This window comes from Callorhinus ursinus, unplaced genomic scaffold, assembly GCF_003265705.2.
Source record: "Callorhinus ursinus isolate GAN/ISIS: 27379988/994484 unplaced genomic scaffold, GSC_fseal_2.0 scaffold11, whole genome shotgun sequence".
Taxonomy (NCBI): Eukaryota; Metazoa; Chordata; class Mammalia; order Carnivora; family Otariidae; genus Callorhinus; species Callorhinus ursinus.
The window spans coordinates 1,689,024-1,706,600 of NW_027397073.1; the positions used below are offsets into that span (position 1 = coordinate 1,689,024).

Genomic DNA, 17,577 nt, shown 5'->3' on the forward strand with positions numbered 1-17,577 from the left:
TGTTCATGTGTACACACGTGTCTGCCAGGGGCGACCTGCGACTGTTCGTGTGTACACACGTGTCTGCCAGGGGCGACCTGCCAACTGTACGTGTGTACGCAACGTTAAGGCCATGTGCTGTTGAGAAGAACGGAACCGCTCCACGATGCACGGACACGCCACAAGAGCTAAGGTGCCGTCCACCAAAGACAAAAGGCACAGAATGGATGGCCTGGATTAAAGGGGCTGCAGAAGAAATCTGTATGCGCCCAGAATGCCCAGGAAGGACACAGAAGCTGCTTCCAGCAAAACAGGAAATCATGCTCCATGCCATCCCCTACTCTCATCTCTTACTGTGCGCGTGTACAACTCAGCCCAGAACACTTTAATGTACCATTTAACACAGGCACTTTCTGCTTTTCAAAAAAAAAAACAAAAGCAAAAACAAAAAAGCAATGGGTGAGACAAGGAAGACCTACACTCTGCAGGAGAAGGGACAAGGCTGCACGGGCTTTCTAGAACATAATGTGGCATTCTATAAAGAACCTGAAAAAGTAGTATTAATTCAGTAAACCCAACTGCAGGAATCTATCCTAATGAAATAATTAAAGATACATATAATGATGCATTAGGAGTAATATTTAAAAAGTATAAATAAATGTTAAATAACAAAAGAAATGATTGCATATCATCATGCTATGTCCAGATGCAGGAGACTAATAAAGTAATTTAAAATACTGACATGGGGAAACATTCATAATACAGTAAGTGAAAATGGAGAAAGATATATTTACAACATATTAAGGAAAAAGGGCAGGTTAAAAAAAAGTAGCATAAATACTTTTGAATTAAAAAACTATTCTTAAATAAACTATTATGGAAAAGTATGTATAGCAAAAAAAAAAAAGTCTGAAAGACTATGCATGCATTCTCTCCAAATGTCGTGATTCTTGGTTCTTCTAATAATGTTACTCTTGTTAATCTTTAGTTTCTAATTTTTTTCCAAAATAAACACACATTATTTATATAATAACTTTTAAAAAGATAAAAATAAATTAGTTTATATTAAAAAGTAAAGACATATATAAAAAGAAGAGACAAACGTATATAGAAAGTATGAACTCAATTTTTATATATGCAATTTAAATACTGTTATTTGTTTTTCTGTCTCAGGAAGAAAATATACCAAACGGTTTTTTATAACCCATCCCTGGACAGTAGAATTAAAGGTAAGGTGACTTTTATTTTCTCTTTTACTGTTTGCATTTTCCTAATTTTACACAATAATAATCAGGGACATGGGGGTTTAATTTTTTAAAGCAATAGCCCTTTGTACTTTAAATTAGGCCCACCCACCCCAGCAACAGGAAGCCCCCGTTCACACATCAGCAATGTAGCCCCGTCATCCTCAATGCAGTCCCAAGAGGACAGCCGTGGGCCTTTCAGAATTGCTCACTTTGCTGTATAAACTGCTTTGGGGCATCAAGAATTTCTTCTCCTCTCCCAAATTCCCACACGTCAGGGGATCCAGAAGCCAAGTGAGGAGATGCTATCGTCTTTAGAGACCGAACATTTACTTTTGACCACTGCAGAATCCTATGTGGGCACAAGTGGATCCTCCAAAGATACGACACATTGAAGTGTCTACCCTGAGATACTGACAGGCCAGAAAATAGAACGTTTTGTCAGTGAAGTAGAGAATTAGGCAAGGCACACTGAATGATAATTAACTCCTAGAAATCTATATGAAAGGCTTCTTAAACTAGTTGATACTTAAAATCCCCCTAAGGATTAGATGCATTTTAAAAATCCATGAACAAAGTATAGGCCAAAATAATTACCTCTTCCTTTTCATGTAGCATAATATGCGCTTTGAGACTAGCCACTCTGGAGAATTTCTTGTTACACACAGGACAGGTAGGATCTTCCCCATTGTGGGTGCATTTATGAAGTGTCAGGTTGAATTCAACATTAAATGTTTGGGGGCACTGGTCACATCGATGTGGCTATTTGGAGAGAAAAGTCAAGAAGCCACTGAAATACAATGTTTCCACAATAAATGCCATTCAAATATTAACACGTACCATAATCTACAGACAATCTAAGGAACTTCTGAAGTCTCTTCTGGACCTGAAGTCAATAAATCTAAAATGGACACAGCAAAGCTCCTTACAGAATTTCTCAAAGGATTATAAGGACGACAACACATCAATGCAGAAAAAAGGCCTGAATAAAAAATGCTGCATATAAATGTATCAGGATATAGTCTCTATGAAAATAAACATGAGAAACTTCAACTCCCTGGGATAGATTTTTCCCTTCTTTTCTGACCAACTCCACTGCTCTAAACAGAATCACTTCAAGTAAAATCAGTAATCATAGAAACTTTTACTACATTTTAAGAGAGCTGCTTATCACAGTCTAAAATTTTCCCCAAATGAAAGGTATTCTGCCGTTTACTTGTAGAAAGATAAAGTAACCACTGGTATTTCTCTCTGAGTATCAAGACACTAGAGTCAGTATTTTCAGATTTTCAACTTAGGAGGGTAATACCAGTTGATAGCAGTACTAGTGATATCATGTGTCATCACATATATTATACATCAGATTCACACTGAAAACAAAGCCGGAGTTAGTCATGTCGTTCCCTAGAGAAGAGATCCCTGGCATTCTCCTGACCTCAAAAGGCTCACTGGCGTATGTTCTCCCAAACTAGGAAAAGTCAACTGATCATTTTTTAAAGGTAGTTTTAACTGCCACTTTCTAGCAGGCAGCTCACTCCATTAAGACACTAATACTCTTAACCTAGCCCCCAGGGGCCCTGCAAAAAAAGGGTTCCAGTCTCGAAGACAGTGCTGCTTCCTGCTGAAATGCAACCTAAAATCTCTGGAATACCATTTTAAAACGCAAGACCACCTCGGGATAACACTCCCTGCTGGAGAAAAACACGCCAAGATACACCAAATCTGCGTTCAGTCACACAGAAACCGAACCACAGAAAGTCCTGTTTTGAGATGATTTCTTTGTCCACAGATAAAGAACTTCAACACAGAGATTCACTAGACCAGCTCTCACTTGATCTCATTAACCATATAAGGGTTAGGAATACACTACAGCTAAGCACAAAACATCAAGGGATATATTCACGTAAGATAAAATGCCCCACAATTTAGCAATCTAAATTACAAGAAAAATTTGTATTTGACATGCTGATTTTTACAATACCTCCAGTTTCAACGCTCACATTTCTGACATCCCTCTTGAGAATACATACCTTGTCATTTCGCTCGTGATCCCTCATGTGGCGTTGAAACTGGGACTCTTTTGGAAAAGATAGCAGACAGATTTCACACTTATGGAAGTTTGGAACTTGATAGGCATAATTAGTGCTCTCCGCATTCAATGTTAAAACTCCATCTATAAAATTGCATAAGTATAGACAATAAATACCAGTTGTTATTCTCATCACATAAATAAAACTAAATTATTTGGTTATTGTTTAGAAACCAAATTATGGCAGAGATTTACGAGAGAATTTAGAAGAAATTAATATATCTTAAATTTTTCGAAAGGACATGATTTTAAGTCAGAAATGAGAAATGCTGGGAAGCCTGAGGCACAGGACAATGGGCTTATAAGCACCTGCTGGTAGAATTTTTAGAAACCTGAAACTAAACTCCGGAGTTGACATCCACCCAAAGACACATAAAAGCCATGACGTCTCTTAGCCTTCATGCTTAATATGGCTTCAATGTCACTAGAAATCAAAGAGGCATTTCGTCTCTAAGTCGCTTTGAGAATCCATCAGTAACCCACATTGTTCATCTTAAGTCGCTCAGCAAACAAAACTCAAGTAGAAGCATAAAAGCTAATTCACTAATTCAATCTACCTCTGAAAACTGCTGCAGAGCGAGATTAAGTCAGAGAGGAAAAACTTCTGTTCTCCCATATGGTTAGGGTTTAGGAAGACCTTTGTCCGCAGTGCTTTGGACAATCCTTAGGCTTCATGATGCGCTTCTATAGACCCACGTAGGTCAACAGCTATAAACATAAAAGTATTTTCAAATAAAAATATGTAATAATCACAAAAATTTGTCAAGAATCTCAGAAAATAAAGATGTCCTAAACCTCTACAATTCTTTAAAATAATAAATTCCAAGTCTTATAATTTAGGCACAAATATATAACACATATTAATGATACAAAGACTAGAAATACATCACATACAATTCTTTGTATCAAATTTGACTCAAAAATATTGAAATTTAGAAATCTATAAATAAAGTAGGGTTGATTTTAAGACTCAAGTAAGCTCCAGAGAGTCTTCTATTTCTCAAACATCCATGTGGTAAACAACGGCATCCCAAACTTTCAATAGACCTTTAAATCCCTCCTTTGAGAAAACAGCCTGCAGTCCAGCTTTGGCCAGAAGTCCCCCTCCCCTACATGGGCATCTGTGGTAAACAAGAAATGAGAAATTCTCCAGATGGGCGGTGGAGGAGGCCACGGAGGAGGTGGGAGTAGAGGGGCAGGCTGGTAACACCTTCAGGAATTCTTCCAGCAGATCCTTGAGTAAAGCAGATTCCAGTTTCAAGAAACACTAATATAATAGAAAAACTTCATCCAGAAACAGAATGGGCCTACCACAGGAAAGATACACATAACTTCTATTCTATTTATTCATTATATCCACATTCTACTCAAAGACCATGTATTCAAAATGTCTACTTTAATTAAATTAGTAACAAAATGTTTTATGCTCTCCAGGGCCAAATAAAATGATTGCTGGAACCATGTCAATTGATATATGATTCCCTTTGGGAAAGTTTATACTATGGAAAGAAACAGAAGTTGGGAACGTTCAAGTAAAGTTTCTGTTGAAAATTGTGTCTTAAAAACTCAGTAGCCAGTGTTTCCACCTAATGGCTAAATGCAGTCATGAGGGAGCTCCTCCCCACCCGAGAAAGCAAAATTAAAAGGCTATTTCAGGATGTAGAACGAAACAATGTTCACAGCCTCTAAGCTGAAACTGCTTGTTACCACAAAATGAGAAAGGATGTAATTAACTGCAACTGATAGATAAGACCCTAAGAGATAAGAAACTATCCATTTAAAACCCAAAATGACATTGTTTTGCTTATGAATTAAGACTTTTCCAGAAAAGATTTTTATCTTAAGAAGCAAGATTTCCCTCTTTCACAAAGCTCAAAACATAATAAAATCACATTTTCACTAAGTCCCTTCCCCCAGTGATAATACAATATTAATCTGGTTCATAGACAAAACAACGCTAATTCAAATTAAAGCATAACTGAAAGGGAAAAACATGCTTTAGTTGCACATTGAGCATAATTTTAAAATCCACAGCACTGGGGCGCCTGGGTGGCTCAGTCGGTAAGCGTCTGCCTTCGGCTCAGGGCATGGTCCCAGGGTCCTGGGACTGAGCCCCACATCGGGCTCCCTGCTCCGCGGGAAGCCTGCTTCTCCCTCTGCCGCTCCCCCTGCTTGTTTCTGCTCTCGCTAACTCTCTCTCTCTGTCAAATACATAAAATATTTTTAAAAAATAAATAAATAATAAAAATCAAATAAAATAAAATCCACAGCATGTCCCGACCTTCACTTTGCTTTGGGGGAACACATTTAGTAACCGCGCTGTTTCCGCACCGAGAAAAGCACAAGCCTTTCTCCCAGGGCCAGGCGGGCTCTCTCACCCACACTTTGCTTTCTGCCTGGGTAGTGTCCGAGGCCTTAGGATAACCCCTTCTGCCTCTCCCCTCTTCAAGCTCATTCAAACTTCTGGCCCCCAGAGTATGTGTTTTCCAGAAAGAAGTCCATGAAATTGATGTATCCTTAGGACATGCAGATACTCCACGTCCATGCCTTCGCCCATCGTTAGGGCGGGGTGAAAACTCTGGGCCACACAGGCCACCAGACTTTTTCAGGGGCCAGGGATCTAAGTAAGGTTCGGCCAAATGAATGGCAGCCTCTTAGTGTCAGCCTCCTGAGCACCGCTGCACTTTTTAGAAGCAGCTGGAGGACCTTCCCGTGAGATTTTGGCACCACACATTCCTCATGTCCCCCAAATCAGAACAGGTATTCTCTGTAGCCCATCCTCCCCCACACACACACACAACAGAAGCACGGATCTGCGTGCACCTCAAATCTACGAGTTCATCCAGTACGGGATTCTGCCCATCCCCTGCCCCCAGGAGGCAGGGGATGGATCACTGTGCGGTTCCAGAAGGCAGGGAGACTCAGTGGGCTGATTCCAGCCGGTTTAGGGCACCTTGCACACACGCATGCGCACGACCACATTCTCTTCAACTGCTCACCCTTCCTGTTACCAAAAACTCAAATTCACTGTCAAATGTAAACACAAACTGATTGCAAAGATCAGAAACTGTTTGAGCAGCTTTGTTTTCCCTGAAAAAAGCAGCTTTGTTTTCCTTGGAAAAATGTGAAGACTAGTCTCAAAATCAATTTAACTATTTACATAGAGATTCTCAATAGTATAGAGATTCTCAATAGTATATAATAACTATTTATCAACCAGCCACCCACATAATAAAGTCTACCTCAGTGTTGTACAGATTAAATAAAATAATGCTTCCTGACACTACTGAGACAGAGCCTATCAATGATTTAGGAACACGGCCACCTCTTTAATGCTCATCCTTGCCACCCACCCGATGCCCTCGCCGGCCCTCCATAACCATACTCTGCCACAGCTACATTCAGGCCTGGTCCATAAGGGGGACTGGACAAGCCGACAAACTGCTCTTCTCCCAAGACCGGGCACAGCAAATCAGCCCAGTCAGCTAAATCTCAATGGCAAAGGTCTGTCCTTATCTCTGATCTAAAGAGCTAAGATGATTTTTTTTTTTTTAATTTTAAGTGATCTCTACACCCAATGTGGGGCTCGAACTCACAAACCCAAGATTAAGAGTCGCCTGCTCCACTGACTGAACTAGCCAGGTGCCCTGCTAAGTTGATCTCTTACACAAATTGCCTCTCTATGATATGATGGTTCAACAAAACCTACTGCATTTATAGCATCCCACTGATTTAACTCCAGTTTGCATCTCCTGACTTAAATCCTTAAGCACTATGCATTGAAGATCTCAGCTATCCATAAATCCTGCTGAGGCATTTTTAATATTAAAATGAGATCCACCAGATTCATTTTCTAAACTAATTGAGCTAACCCCCAAACTTTGTTATTTTTGTTTTGAATAAAAACTTTCCGAAAAGTAGTTGACATCTCTACTGCTCTCAACAGGCCCGTCTTCCAACATTTTTTTAAACATTTTATTTATTTATTTGAGAGGAGAGAGTGAGCAGAGGGAGAGGGAGCAGCAGAGCCCCGCGGAGCAGGGAGCCTCACGTGGAGCTGGATCCCAGGACCCTGGAATCATGGCCCGAGCTGAAGGCAGACGCCTAACGGGCTGAACCCCCCAGGCGGCCCCGTCTTCCAACATCTTGCCCCCGAGAGCCCAGCTCTCTAACCATGGAGGCATCTTCTCTGCTCTTCACTCTGACATTAGGATGCTTTCCGAGGTCACCAAACAGGCCTTGGAGAAGTCTGACAGCTGTCGCCCCCATTTCAGGTAGGGTCCCACTTCCAGCTACCATGCTTTCTCCTCTCTACTCTCGTGTGTGTACGTGTGTGTGTTATTTTTACTGTTTTCTAGTTTCTTCTTTTCTCCTTTCTCCTGTTTTCTCCTGTTCCTCTCACACTGGTCAGCATTCAGGTCTGAGCACGGCTGGACTTTTTCAGATAAAACTCTGCGGTGCTTGGGCCCGTGAGCCCTTTCTACTTGGTCACGGTACCTCCAAAGGCTTGCACCCTGGCACATCCTGAGTGCCTAGCAAATATTTGCTAAATAGAGATAAGAAGAAAGCTAATGACTCTTTTGGTCTCTACCCAGTTGTCCAAAGTGCCTAAGACCAGCATATCTAATCTCCACTTGTAGCCTGACTCACATCCTTCACCTCAAAATTACCTTAGTATTCTTCCAGCTTGTTATGTATCCTCTGACTATTCTTATTTTGTACATTTCCTTAGCCATTTGGTTGTTCCTAGGAGCTAGGTGAAATGCATCTACATTATTTTCTCCATAGAATCTGTCAGAAAAGAAAGTGCTTGAGTTCACAGCACCAGCCATAAGCACCTGCTTCCTTCTAAGAAGGAACAGGGGCACCTGGGTGGCTCAGTCGGTTAAGCATCTGCCTTCGGCTCAGGTCATGATCCCGGGATCCTGGGATCGACCCCCGCATGGGGCTCCCTGCTCAGCGGGGAGTCTACTTCTCTCTCTCTCCCTCTGCATGCCTCTCTGCCTACTTATGCTTGCATGCTCTCTGTCAAATAAATAAATAAAATCTTTAAAAAAAAAAAAAAAGGAATAAGCATCTGTCAACTCAAAAGTGCCTGCACCAAGAGAGGTGGGTATTACCAGGGAAGACTCTGGCACTTTTTGAATTTCACCCATTATTTATTCAATGTATTTGCTATTAGGTAAATATTCATTTGGAAATGAAATGTACTCATATAAAAAAATAATCCTCAAAATGTAGTCAATGAAAAAAAACTGTATGTTCTAGGTGCTATCGCTCCTTTAAAAAGGGGAGGGTGGGGCAGATACACCACATATTTGCTTGTATGTGCATAAAATAGCCCTGTAAAACTACAGAAAAAATAATAGCATTGGTTACCTGTAAAAAGGTAACTATCTGACTGGGGAATAGGGCTGAGAAAAGGACTTTCGTTTTTTTTAAATTCTGAAGCATTATAATGTATTACCTGTTCAAAAGCGGTTACATTAAAAAGTAAGAAATAAAATTTACTTGGGGGGAAAAGGTGAGTTATACACTCCACCTCCTGTATAGCTAAGGAACCTAAGACCCCAGAAAAACAAGCCACTTGGTCAAAATCACACAGTTAGCCAGGCAGAACTGGAAGTTAATTTTCAACTCATAGTTCAAGGCTCTCTCCTAATTATTCAGGCTTCCATGCCTCTCAAGGTCATGATTTGTGAGATGAAACCCCAATTTCATTTTTTTTGAAACCCCAATTTTAACCTTGTGCCTACTATAAAAATAGCAGGTGAACCTGGATTTTATCAACAGTATTTTATGTCAATTGTAAGCTTAACTCTGTTTATGTTCTTTCAGTATAAAATACATTCAACTGAGAGTCAAGCCAAAGTGCCCTGCTTGTCAAAACCATGAGTAGTTTCAATGAGACAATTAGATTCTACAACACTGATACTGGTTTCATGATAAATGATATGAAATATTATCTGTGACACAGAGTTAAAGATAAATAACTGGTCAAAGACTCACTAAAGGGTCTCTAACAGGGTCAGGTCGCTCATGTTCCCACAGTGAAGTTCACCTTTACCCAGGTGTGCTTCCAATATGCCCACTTTGTCAGTATTTGTATCTGTGTGGAGTTTCCCTTTCAAGCCTCATACTACTACACTATCTCTATTTTTCTTTTAAAGATTTTATTTATTTATTTGACAGAGAGAGAGAGCACAAGCAGGGGAATGGCAGGCAGAGGGAGAGGGAGAAGCAGACTCCCCACTGAGCAGGGGCCGGGAGCCTGACACAGCCCTCTCTATGCCAGGACTCTGGGATCAGGACCTGAGTGGAAGGCAGACACTTCGCCGACTAAGCCACCCAGGCGCCCCGACTGTCTCTATCTTTAAAAGGAATATCAATCCTCTTTCAAATATTTGCTTTTATTACCTGTACATTTTTATTTCTAAAGAAGACTTTAAACTCAGACGGATGTATATTTAGACACCACACACATTATTCCAATTTAACAAAACCATGGTGTGTTAAAATTATAACAAAATACTATCTCCAGTACCTAGAGCCTCCCCATCTAGCTAAAACAACCCAAGGCCCAAGGTCTAAAAGTAACAATGCCTTTTTGAGAATGATCCGGGAATGTATTGCTGAGAATAATGTGTCCTTAGACAATGCAAAAAACTAATTTTCTATATGTAATAATTTTTTGTTGATCTATTTGCTGCCATTATTCTGTTTCTCATCTCCACAAATGTACAATTTATGTTAGCACTGCAACAACAAACAAGTACAGCTAAAGGGTGCCACAGAAGATTATGGGTAGCCCAGTCCAAGATTCCGTCCCAATTTCCAATGAAGTATGTATGCACAGTACATACTATTTTTAATGTACATAACTTAAAAAATGGGTATCTATAGATTAAAACATGGGTTATTGGTCACAGATTAGGGAGATGGTGACGAAAGCAGGACTGGGAATCATGAACTTTATGAATGTCAGTCCTGCCAAGTGGTTAGTAAGATCTCTGCAAAGCGGATAATCTGTTGCTCAGCTCGATTCTTCACACAAAGATGAGGTTGATTTCCATCTTGCATAGTTATGGGTTGTTGTGAAAATCCAAGGAATGATAAATATGAAACAAAAAATATTGTTTTAGAAAAGTAAATTGCACATCTACTAGGAGGGCTAAAATTAAAAAGAAAGAAAACAACAAGGATTGATGAGGATGTGGAACAACCGGAAATCTCATATTCCACTAGAAAGTGAAAATCACTACAGTCACTCAAAAACCACTTAGCAGCAGTGACCAAAGCTGAACACACACAAACCCTGTAACCCAGCAATTCCGCTCCTAGGTATATCCCCACAGAAATATGTACATAGGTGTACCAAAAACACATGTTTAAAAATGCTCACAGAAGCATTATTTACAACAGCCAGCAAATTAAAACAATGCAAATGCCCTTCAACAGTAGATGATGAATCTAAAGGTGAGAAGTAGAACAATAAAGATGAAAATATAGGAAAAGGCCTTCATGACCTTACAATTGTCAAAGATTCCTTATACAAGTCCCAAAAATACCAAACTTGAAAGAACTGATACATTAGACAATATTAAGATTAGGAACTTCTTTCATGAAAAGATATCCTAAAAAGAGTGAGCAGAAAAATACAAAGAACTCACATACAGTACATATAAAGAACTCCTATACATCAATAATGAAAAGACAGAACTCTTCACCAAAGATGGCAAGGAAGAATACAAAGAGATGATTTACATTCTATCTCATAAGGGAATTGCAATTCAAACAATGAGATACCACCACACACCTATTTGAAGGACTAGAATTAAAGAAAATTAATAATAATAATACCAAATGCAGACACGGATGTGGGGCAACAGGAACTCTCATTCATTGCTGGTGAGAAGGCAAAATCACCCAGCCACTTTGGAGGAGTTTGGCAATTTCCTGCAAAGCTAAACACAGTCTCACCGTACCATCCAGCACAGTGGTCCTCAACATTTACCCAAATGAGCTGAAAACCTGCACACAAATGTTTACAGCAAGTTATAATTCCCAAAAACTGGAAGCAACCAAGAAGATATCCTTCAAAACGTAAATAAACTGGTGCATCCAGACAATGGAATATTATTCAGCAATAAAAAAGAAACGAGCTATCAAGCCATGAAGAGACATGAAGGAATCTTAAATGTATATTGCCTAGTAAGAAGGCAGTCTGCAAAGGCTACACATTGTATGATTCCAACTATGCGGTATTTGAGAGCAAGCAGAACTATGGAGACAGTGAACCCTAATGTACACTATGGACTTTATTAAATAATAATGTATCAAAATTGGTTCATTAATTGTTACACATGTACCAGACTAACACAAGATGTTAATAACAGGGGGCAGCCTGAGGGGGAGAATTGGGAGCATGTAGGAACTAGGTACTATCTGCTCAATTTAATGTAAGCCTAAAACTGCTATAAAAAATAAAGTCTATTAACTAAAAAAATAAACAAATAAATATTCAACCCAGGAGGAAAATCGGAGAAGACTTAAATGACAGCCTCACGAAAGAGAACAAATGGCTAATAAATATAAGGTCTTTATTAGTACAGAACTGCACGTTTAAAATCAAAATAATCCTCTGCACACCAGAATGGCTAAAATGCTACAGGACAGAGCGAATGCAACTCTCTGACACCGCTGGTAGGAGAAGCGAGTACATTCACTGGAAAACGGTTTCACGGTGTCTGCTATGACCCAGAAATGCAGAAGTTCATAGCAGCACATATATGTAATAGTCCCCAACTGGAAACAACGCAAGTACCCACAGTACAAAGGATAAATTGACAGTACGTTATATGATAGAATAATATACAACTATGTAACTGAACCTATTTCTGCCAAACAGTAAGAGGGATAATCTCATAAAAACAAACACTGAATGAAGGAAGCCAGAAACAAAAGGGTCCATGCTATGAATTCCATTTAGTTTGAAGATGGGTCAAACTGCCCTGTGGCATCAGAAGAGGAGAGTGGAGCACAGAGAGGGAAAGCAGTACTAACTGGGAAGGAACAGAACCCTGGAGATCCTGCCAATGCCTTAGGTGCTGGTTACATATGGAAATTCATGCAGCACACGAAAGTCTATGCACTTCCTCTGGAGATGTTTTGTTCAATTAACATAATTGCTAAAATACAATATTAAAGGTTTCAGAGAAATACACACGTCTGGCTTCTCTTGAAAAATCATAAGCCACAGCAATAATTAAATGCAGCAGAGCAGGAGCACGGCCCCAGACCAGCTATTACCTGTCACTACTACCTTTAACTGACGCACTAATTTGCTTTAGCTGTCTGACCCGTAAACAACTGAGTGTTTGACTCCTGTAGTAAGAGCACACTATCCGCTCACGCGGCTTATTACATAAAGTGTTCATTTTAATCCACTAAGGCAATAGTTTTCAACTCTGCTGAGATTTGGAGGGAAGGCACCTCAGAGGTATGGGCTGTCTGTCTCTGAATCCCTCAGTCTCCTGCCCTTCCACCAGAACTGCTTTTGCCGTGGGCCAGTGGTGTTCAGCCCTGACCATGCAGTGGCCCCACCAGGGACTCTTCAGTGCAGGAATGCCCTGGTCCCACCTCACAGGCTCAGATACAGCCCGCTCATCCGGATCCTTAAAAGCTCCCACAGGTAATTCCATGGTGTTTTGCCAAGAGTGAAAACCACCACTTGAGACCTTGCCGTATTATTTCACGTAGTAAGTTCTAAGACTAAAAAGTAGTTTGAAAAACACTAACTGCGTGAGCACAGAGACATGGCCTCTGTACAGAGAGAAAATATAATGACCCTGACATAGGATAAGCATTATTCTAAAAACTGCTGAATTGACTTTATCTCACAAACAATTATGGTTTTGTACGTTTTCCCGGGCTGTGTTTGTGTAAAAGACAGAGTTTTTTTTTTTTAAAGATTTTATTTATTTATTTGAGAGAGAGAGAATGAGAGACAGAGAGCACGAGAGGGAAGAGGGTCAGAGGGAGAAGCAGACTCCCTGCTGAGCAGGGAGCCCGATGCGGGACTCGATCCTGGGACTCCAGGGTCCTGACCTGAGCCGAAGGCAGTCGCCTAACCAACTGAGCCACCCAGGCACCCGAGATTTTTTTTTTTTAATAAATCCTTATAATGAAATATTTTTCCTTTATTGTGGGAAAGACCAAGATTCTGAACTCCTGTTAACTCACTACTTGATTCCAGGATCATAAAATCTTTAAATCTGATGTGTTACCTAACACACTTTTCTCAAAATACTAAAAAGTCCAAGTCTCTGCCTACCTAAAAAGTTCAAGTATGGAGAATGAAGGGTGCTCCTTTATGAAGAAATCTTTCTGTCCTTGGATACCCAATACTGTTAGAAAGTTATTATTTTAAGCAGAATCTGTCCTCCCCTCGTTTCTGCCAGTAGTTCTGTCTGCTGACGCGAGAGTCACCTTTAAACCTGAGCGCATCTCCTGCCACCTTGTACGCTAAATTCCACGGCTCTTAGCTCATCCCCGCAGTCTAGTCCCCTTGGAGAAAAGCAGAGTTCCTGAATTCACCCACAGCTAAAATAGCCCGAACTGATCATCTGAGCAAGAGAAGACTTGTCTATTCATCTGGCTCAAGGTCAGTTTGTCTCCACTCTCTGAAAATGAAGTATTATAAATATTCCTCTAACAGAAAACAGAAACTTAGCAGGAGGCCAACTAAAGGTACAAGCTCAGGAGAAAAAGTCTGTACCACCACACTGGAAAATACAAATGGAAGCCATATAAGACCATCAAGGTCTCATCACTACTTAGTAAGAGTAAACTCAACTAAGTATGATAGAGAAAAAATCCGATTTCACTCATCTTTCTATCCGACAGTGCCAGGCACCAAGCAAGTGCTCAATAAACGCGTCCCCCACCGACCCCCACAGGAGGCTTCCTTCACTCCAGGAGCCCCCCTGCCCACAGGTGGTGTACTGCCAGGCCCCCGGCGGGTGCCTGAAACCACAGGGTGCTGAACCCTGGCTGTACCGTTTTCTCCTACACATACGTACCTCTCACTGAGCTTAACTCAGAAATCGGGCTCAGTAAAAGATTAACAATAATAATAAAATTGGAACTCTAACAATACACTGTAGAAGTTGGGTGAATGTGGTCTCTCTCCCTCTAAGTCTCTTACTATGCTGCACTCACCCCTCTTCTTGTGATGCCATCAAGTAAGGCACCATGACACAGTGTTAGGCTACTATGACCTTCTGACAACATGTCAGAAAGAGGACCACCTGCTTCCAACCTCAGGGGCTGAAACCTCGGGTACTGGGGGGGGGGGGGGACTACTGTACTTATGTCCTAAGCTGATTATTATTCCAAGAAATGTTTTTCAGTGCCTACTCCTGATGTTTTCTTCAGGTTTCCATTCTGACATCCTTTCCTCTGGGAACCCTAGACTTCAAGCGTCTGCCCTCTGCTGCCACGGTGTTCCCACCATCACAGGACACGCACGGTCCTCAAGAGCCACGGCAGAGATCCTGTTCTGTCGCTGAACTCTGTAACCCAGCCTCTAGCAGTATCCGCCCATCACAGGAAGTGCTTCAACATATTTGTTCAAGAAATTCATTAACCCATATGTAGGGCTCTATATTCATCAAGACAAAATAATAAAATGCACACTTTGGACTCAAATATAGACTCAAATCCCAACTCTGACACTAGCTGGGTGGACCTTCCAAATCACTCACTGAACCTCTCTGAGCTTTATTCCCCCTATCTGTAAAAAGCCCCACCGACCTTCCCAGTTTTTCTTAGGCATAAAATTCATAATGGTAACAGAGAAAACAAAATCATTTCAGGTAATGAGAAGCATTATTAAGACAGTGAACTGACAGAGCAACAGTCCTCAAACATTTTGATCTCAGGATCTTTTTACATTTTTAAAATACAATTGAGGACCCCAAAGACCTTAAGTTTATACAGATTATATCGCCACTTGCCCTATTAGAAACTAAAACTGAGCACTGAGAAACAAACTGAGTTTGTTTTTAAAAACAAACCTATTATATGTTAACGCAAATACACACTTTTATGAAAAATATATTCTCCAAAAAAGCAGTAATAAGAGTTTTCACTTGGGGCACCTGGGTGGCTCAGTCGGTTAAGCGTCCGCCTTCGGCTCAGGTCATGATCCCAGGGTCCTGGGATCGAGCCCCGCATCGGGCTCCCTGCTCAGCAGAGAGCCTGCTTCTCCCCCTCCCTCTGCCTGCTGCCTACTTGTGCTGTTTCTCTCTCTGTCAAATAAATAAAATCTTAAAAAAATAAAAAAAAAGTTTTCACTTTTACAAAGCTTTTTAATGTCTGGCTTAGTAGAAGACAAGTGGATCCTCACGTCTGCCTCTGCATTCTCTCGGTTGCAACATGTTATGTTTTATTTTCCTGCAAGTTATCTTACTTGGAATATATTCAGCATGTTGTTTTTGAGTGAAATGCAGGAAGACAGCACAGCTTCACACAGCCCGGTGGCATGGCCACCCGCATCCGTGCAACGGCGTCAGCAATTTTACCCCTCATAATTTTCGAACCATTGGTGCAAATGTTAACCACGTGAAATAACCAAACAGTATCGCTATGAAAGTATTTACCCGGCAGACCCCTCCAAGTGTCTCCGGGAACCTCACTGTGAGGAAAGGCTTGTCTGTAAAGTTATTTTCAGACAGGTTTGAGGAAGGCCTCTGTTAGGAAGCTGAAGCACTGAGGCCTAAGGAATGAGCAAGAGCAGGTGGATTCTCAGAAAAGGAAGAGCACAAACCTCAATTCACCACAAATGTGGCCTCAACCCGGAACCCAAAGAACCGAATGCTAGAGCAAGGCAAGAGAGAAATGAGCCCTACCCAAGGCCAGATCAATTAGGATCCCGCAGGAATGTGGATTTTACCTTAAGGAATGAGAAATCCTTTGAAGAGTTTCAATCAGGGTGTGGCCATTTCATCTACACTTTAAGGAGCTCCTCCAGGGTGCTGGTGACGGACTTATGGTAGGGCGAGGCTACCGGGGAGCAGTGAGAGGCTCCCACAGAAGTCCCACCCGGAGACAGACCGGCTGGGCCAGCCAGGGGCACCAGACGTGGACAGGGTAGGGCTGGCTGGAAATACACTTTTGAGGCAGAAGCTGCAAGACTAGTTATGAACTGTCTTGAGGAGGAAGAGAAAGAGAATTATGCTTACATTTAGGGCTTGAAAACCCAGGTGAATAGTGACGCCATTTGGGAAGATGGGAAAGATCGGGGGATTACGTTCCCGGCCTTAAGCTGATGCACATTTCCCATGGTCTAGCCTACACCTTCTTCCAAGTAACTGAGAGGCACTGCACTCAAAATTATTTTTGCCAGGAAGCACCTTAAAATAAAAACACTGAACAAAGTAAGGCCAAAGCGGGAGCAGTGAACGGCCTTAGGACCTCCTTGCAGGCACCAGCAGCCCCTAGTCCGGATTCGGAGCAGTTACTCTCCAACTAGGAACCTGCAGACCTGCATTATTCCCCAGCCGACATCTCAGCTCCTGAAAAGCTAGGTGAGGGGTGTCCAGTCCTGCCGAAATTCGTATGCTCCGTATTCTAACATTTCCGGAATTGCGCGTCTGCTCACTGGATGGGCTAGGAGGACTGCAGGAACGAAGCCTCGCTGGGGCCGTCCCGTCAGCAAGTTCGCACCACTTCCTACTCTGCTCCTCGCTCTTCCTAAACGCGAGGAAGGGCAAGATGAACACTCTGATCTGCAGCTCCCACGAGGAACCTTTCCCCGTTCGGGGGAAAAGCAGTGCCGGCGCCCGCCGCCGGGCCCCAGCCCTCCAGGGAGTCCCGCTTCCTCCGCCCGGGGGTCCCCGAGCGCGGTCCCCAGCCAGCGAGGGCCCAAGTAGCAGGAGTCCACGCCCCACACCCCCACCCCCGGCCCAGCGCGCACGCAGCCGCCTCCGCGACCGCCCCGGCCCCGGCCCCCCGATCTCGGCCCCCGGGCCCCCCGTCTCTCCGGCCTCCCGGCCCCCCGCCCGCCCCCGCTGGCCCGCGCGCCCCAGGGCCTCCCCGGGCGCCCCCGCCGGGGCCGCGCAGCGAGCGCGCACTCGGCAGTCCCGGGCCACCGGGCCGAGCCGCGGCGCCTCTCCCTCGGGCCCACCTGGGGGGAGGGCCCCGCGTCCGCCGCCCGCCCGCCCGCCCGCCCACGCGACGCGGGGCCCGGGGGACGGCGGCCCG

The 17,577-nt window shown here is 42.6% G+C and overlaps 1 protein-coding gene across 16 annotated transcripts in view; it reads right to left on the reverse strand.

The window, feature by feature from the left end:
- ZNF236 (zinc finger protein 236) overlaps positions 1-17,577 on the reverse strand; it is a 104,467-nt gene that overhangs the window by 86,138 nt on the left and 752 nt on the right. For 13 of the 16 annotated variants that reach the window (XR_012379947.1, XM_073898008.1, XM_073898014.1 and 10 more), the window contains exons 2-3: positions 3,254-3,396; positions 1,821-1,985 (exon numbers count right to left, since the gene is read on the reverse strand). Coding sequence is in view for 15 of the 16 variants with exons in the window: in XM_073898008.1 (XP_073754109.1) it covers positions 1,821-1,985; positions 3,254-3,396 (308 nt within the window). In the remaining variant the exon portion in view is untranslated. Of the gene's footprint in view, positions 1-1,820; positions 1,986-3,253; positions 3,397-3,869; positions 4,021-16,267; positions 17,258-17,577 lie in introns of those variants that run through there. The other 3 variants (XM_073898006.1, XM_073898004.1, XM_073898005.1) reach the window with 3 other exon arrangements.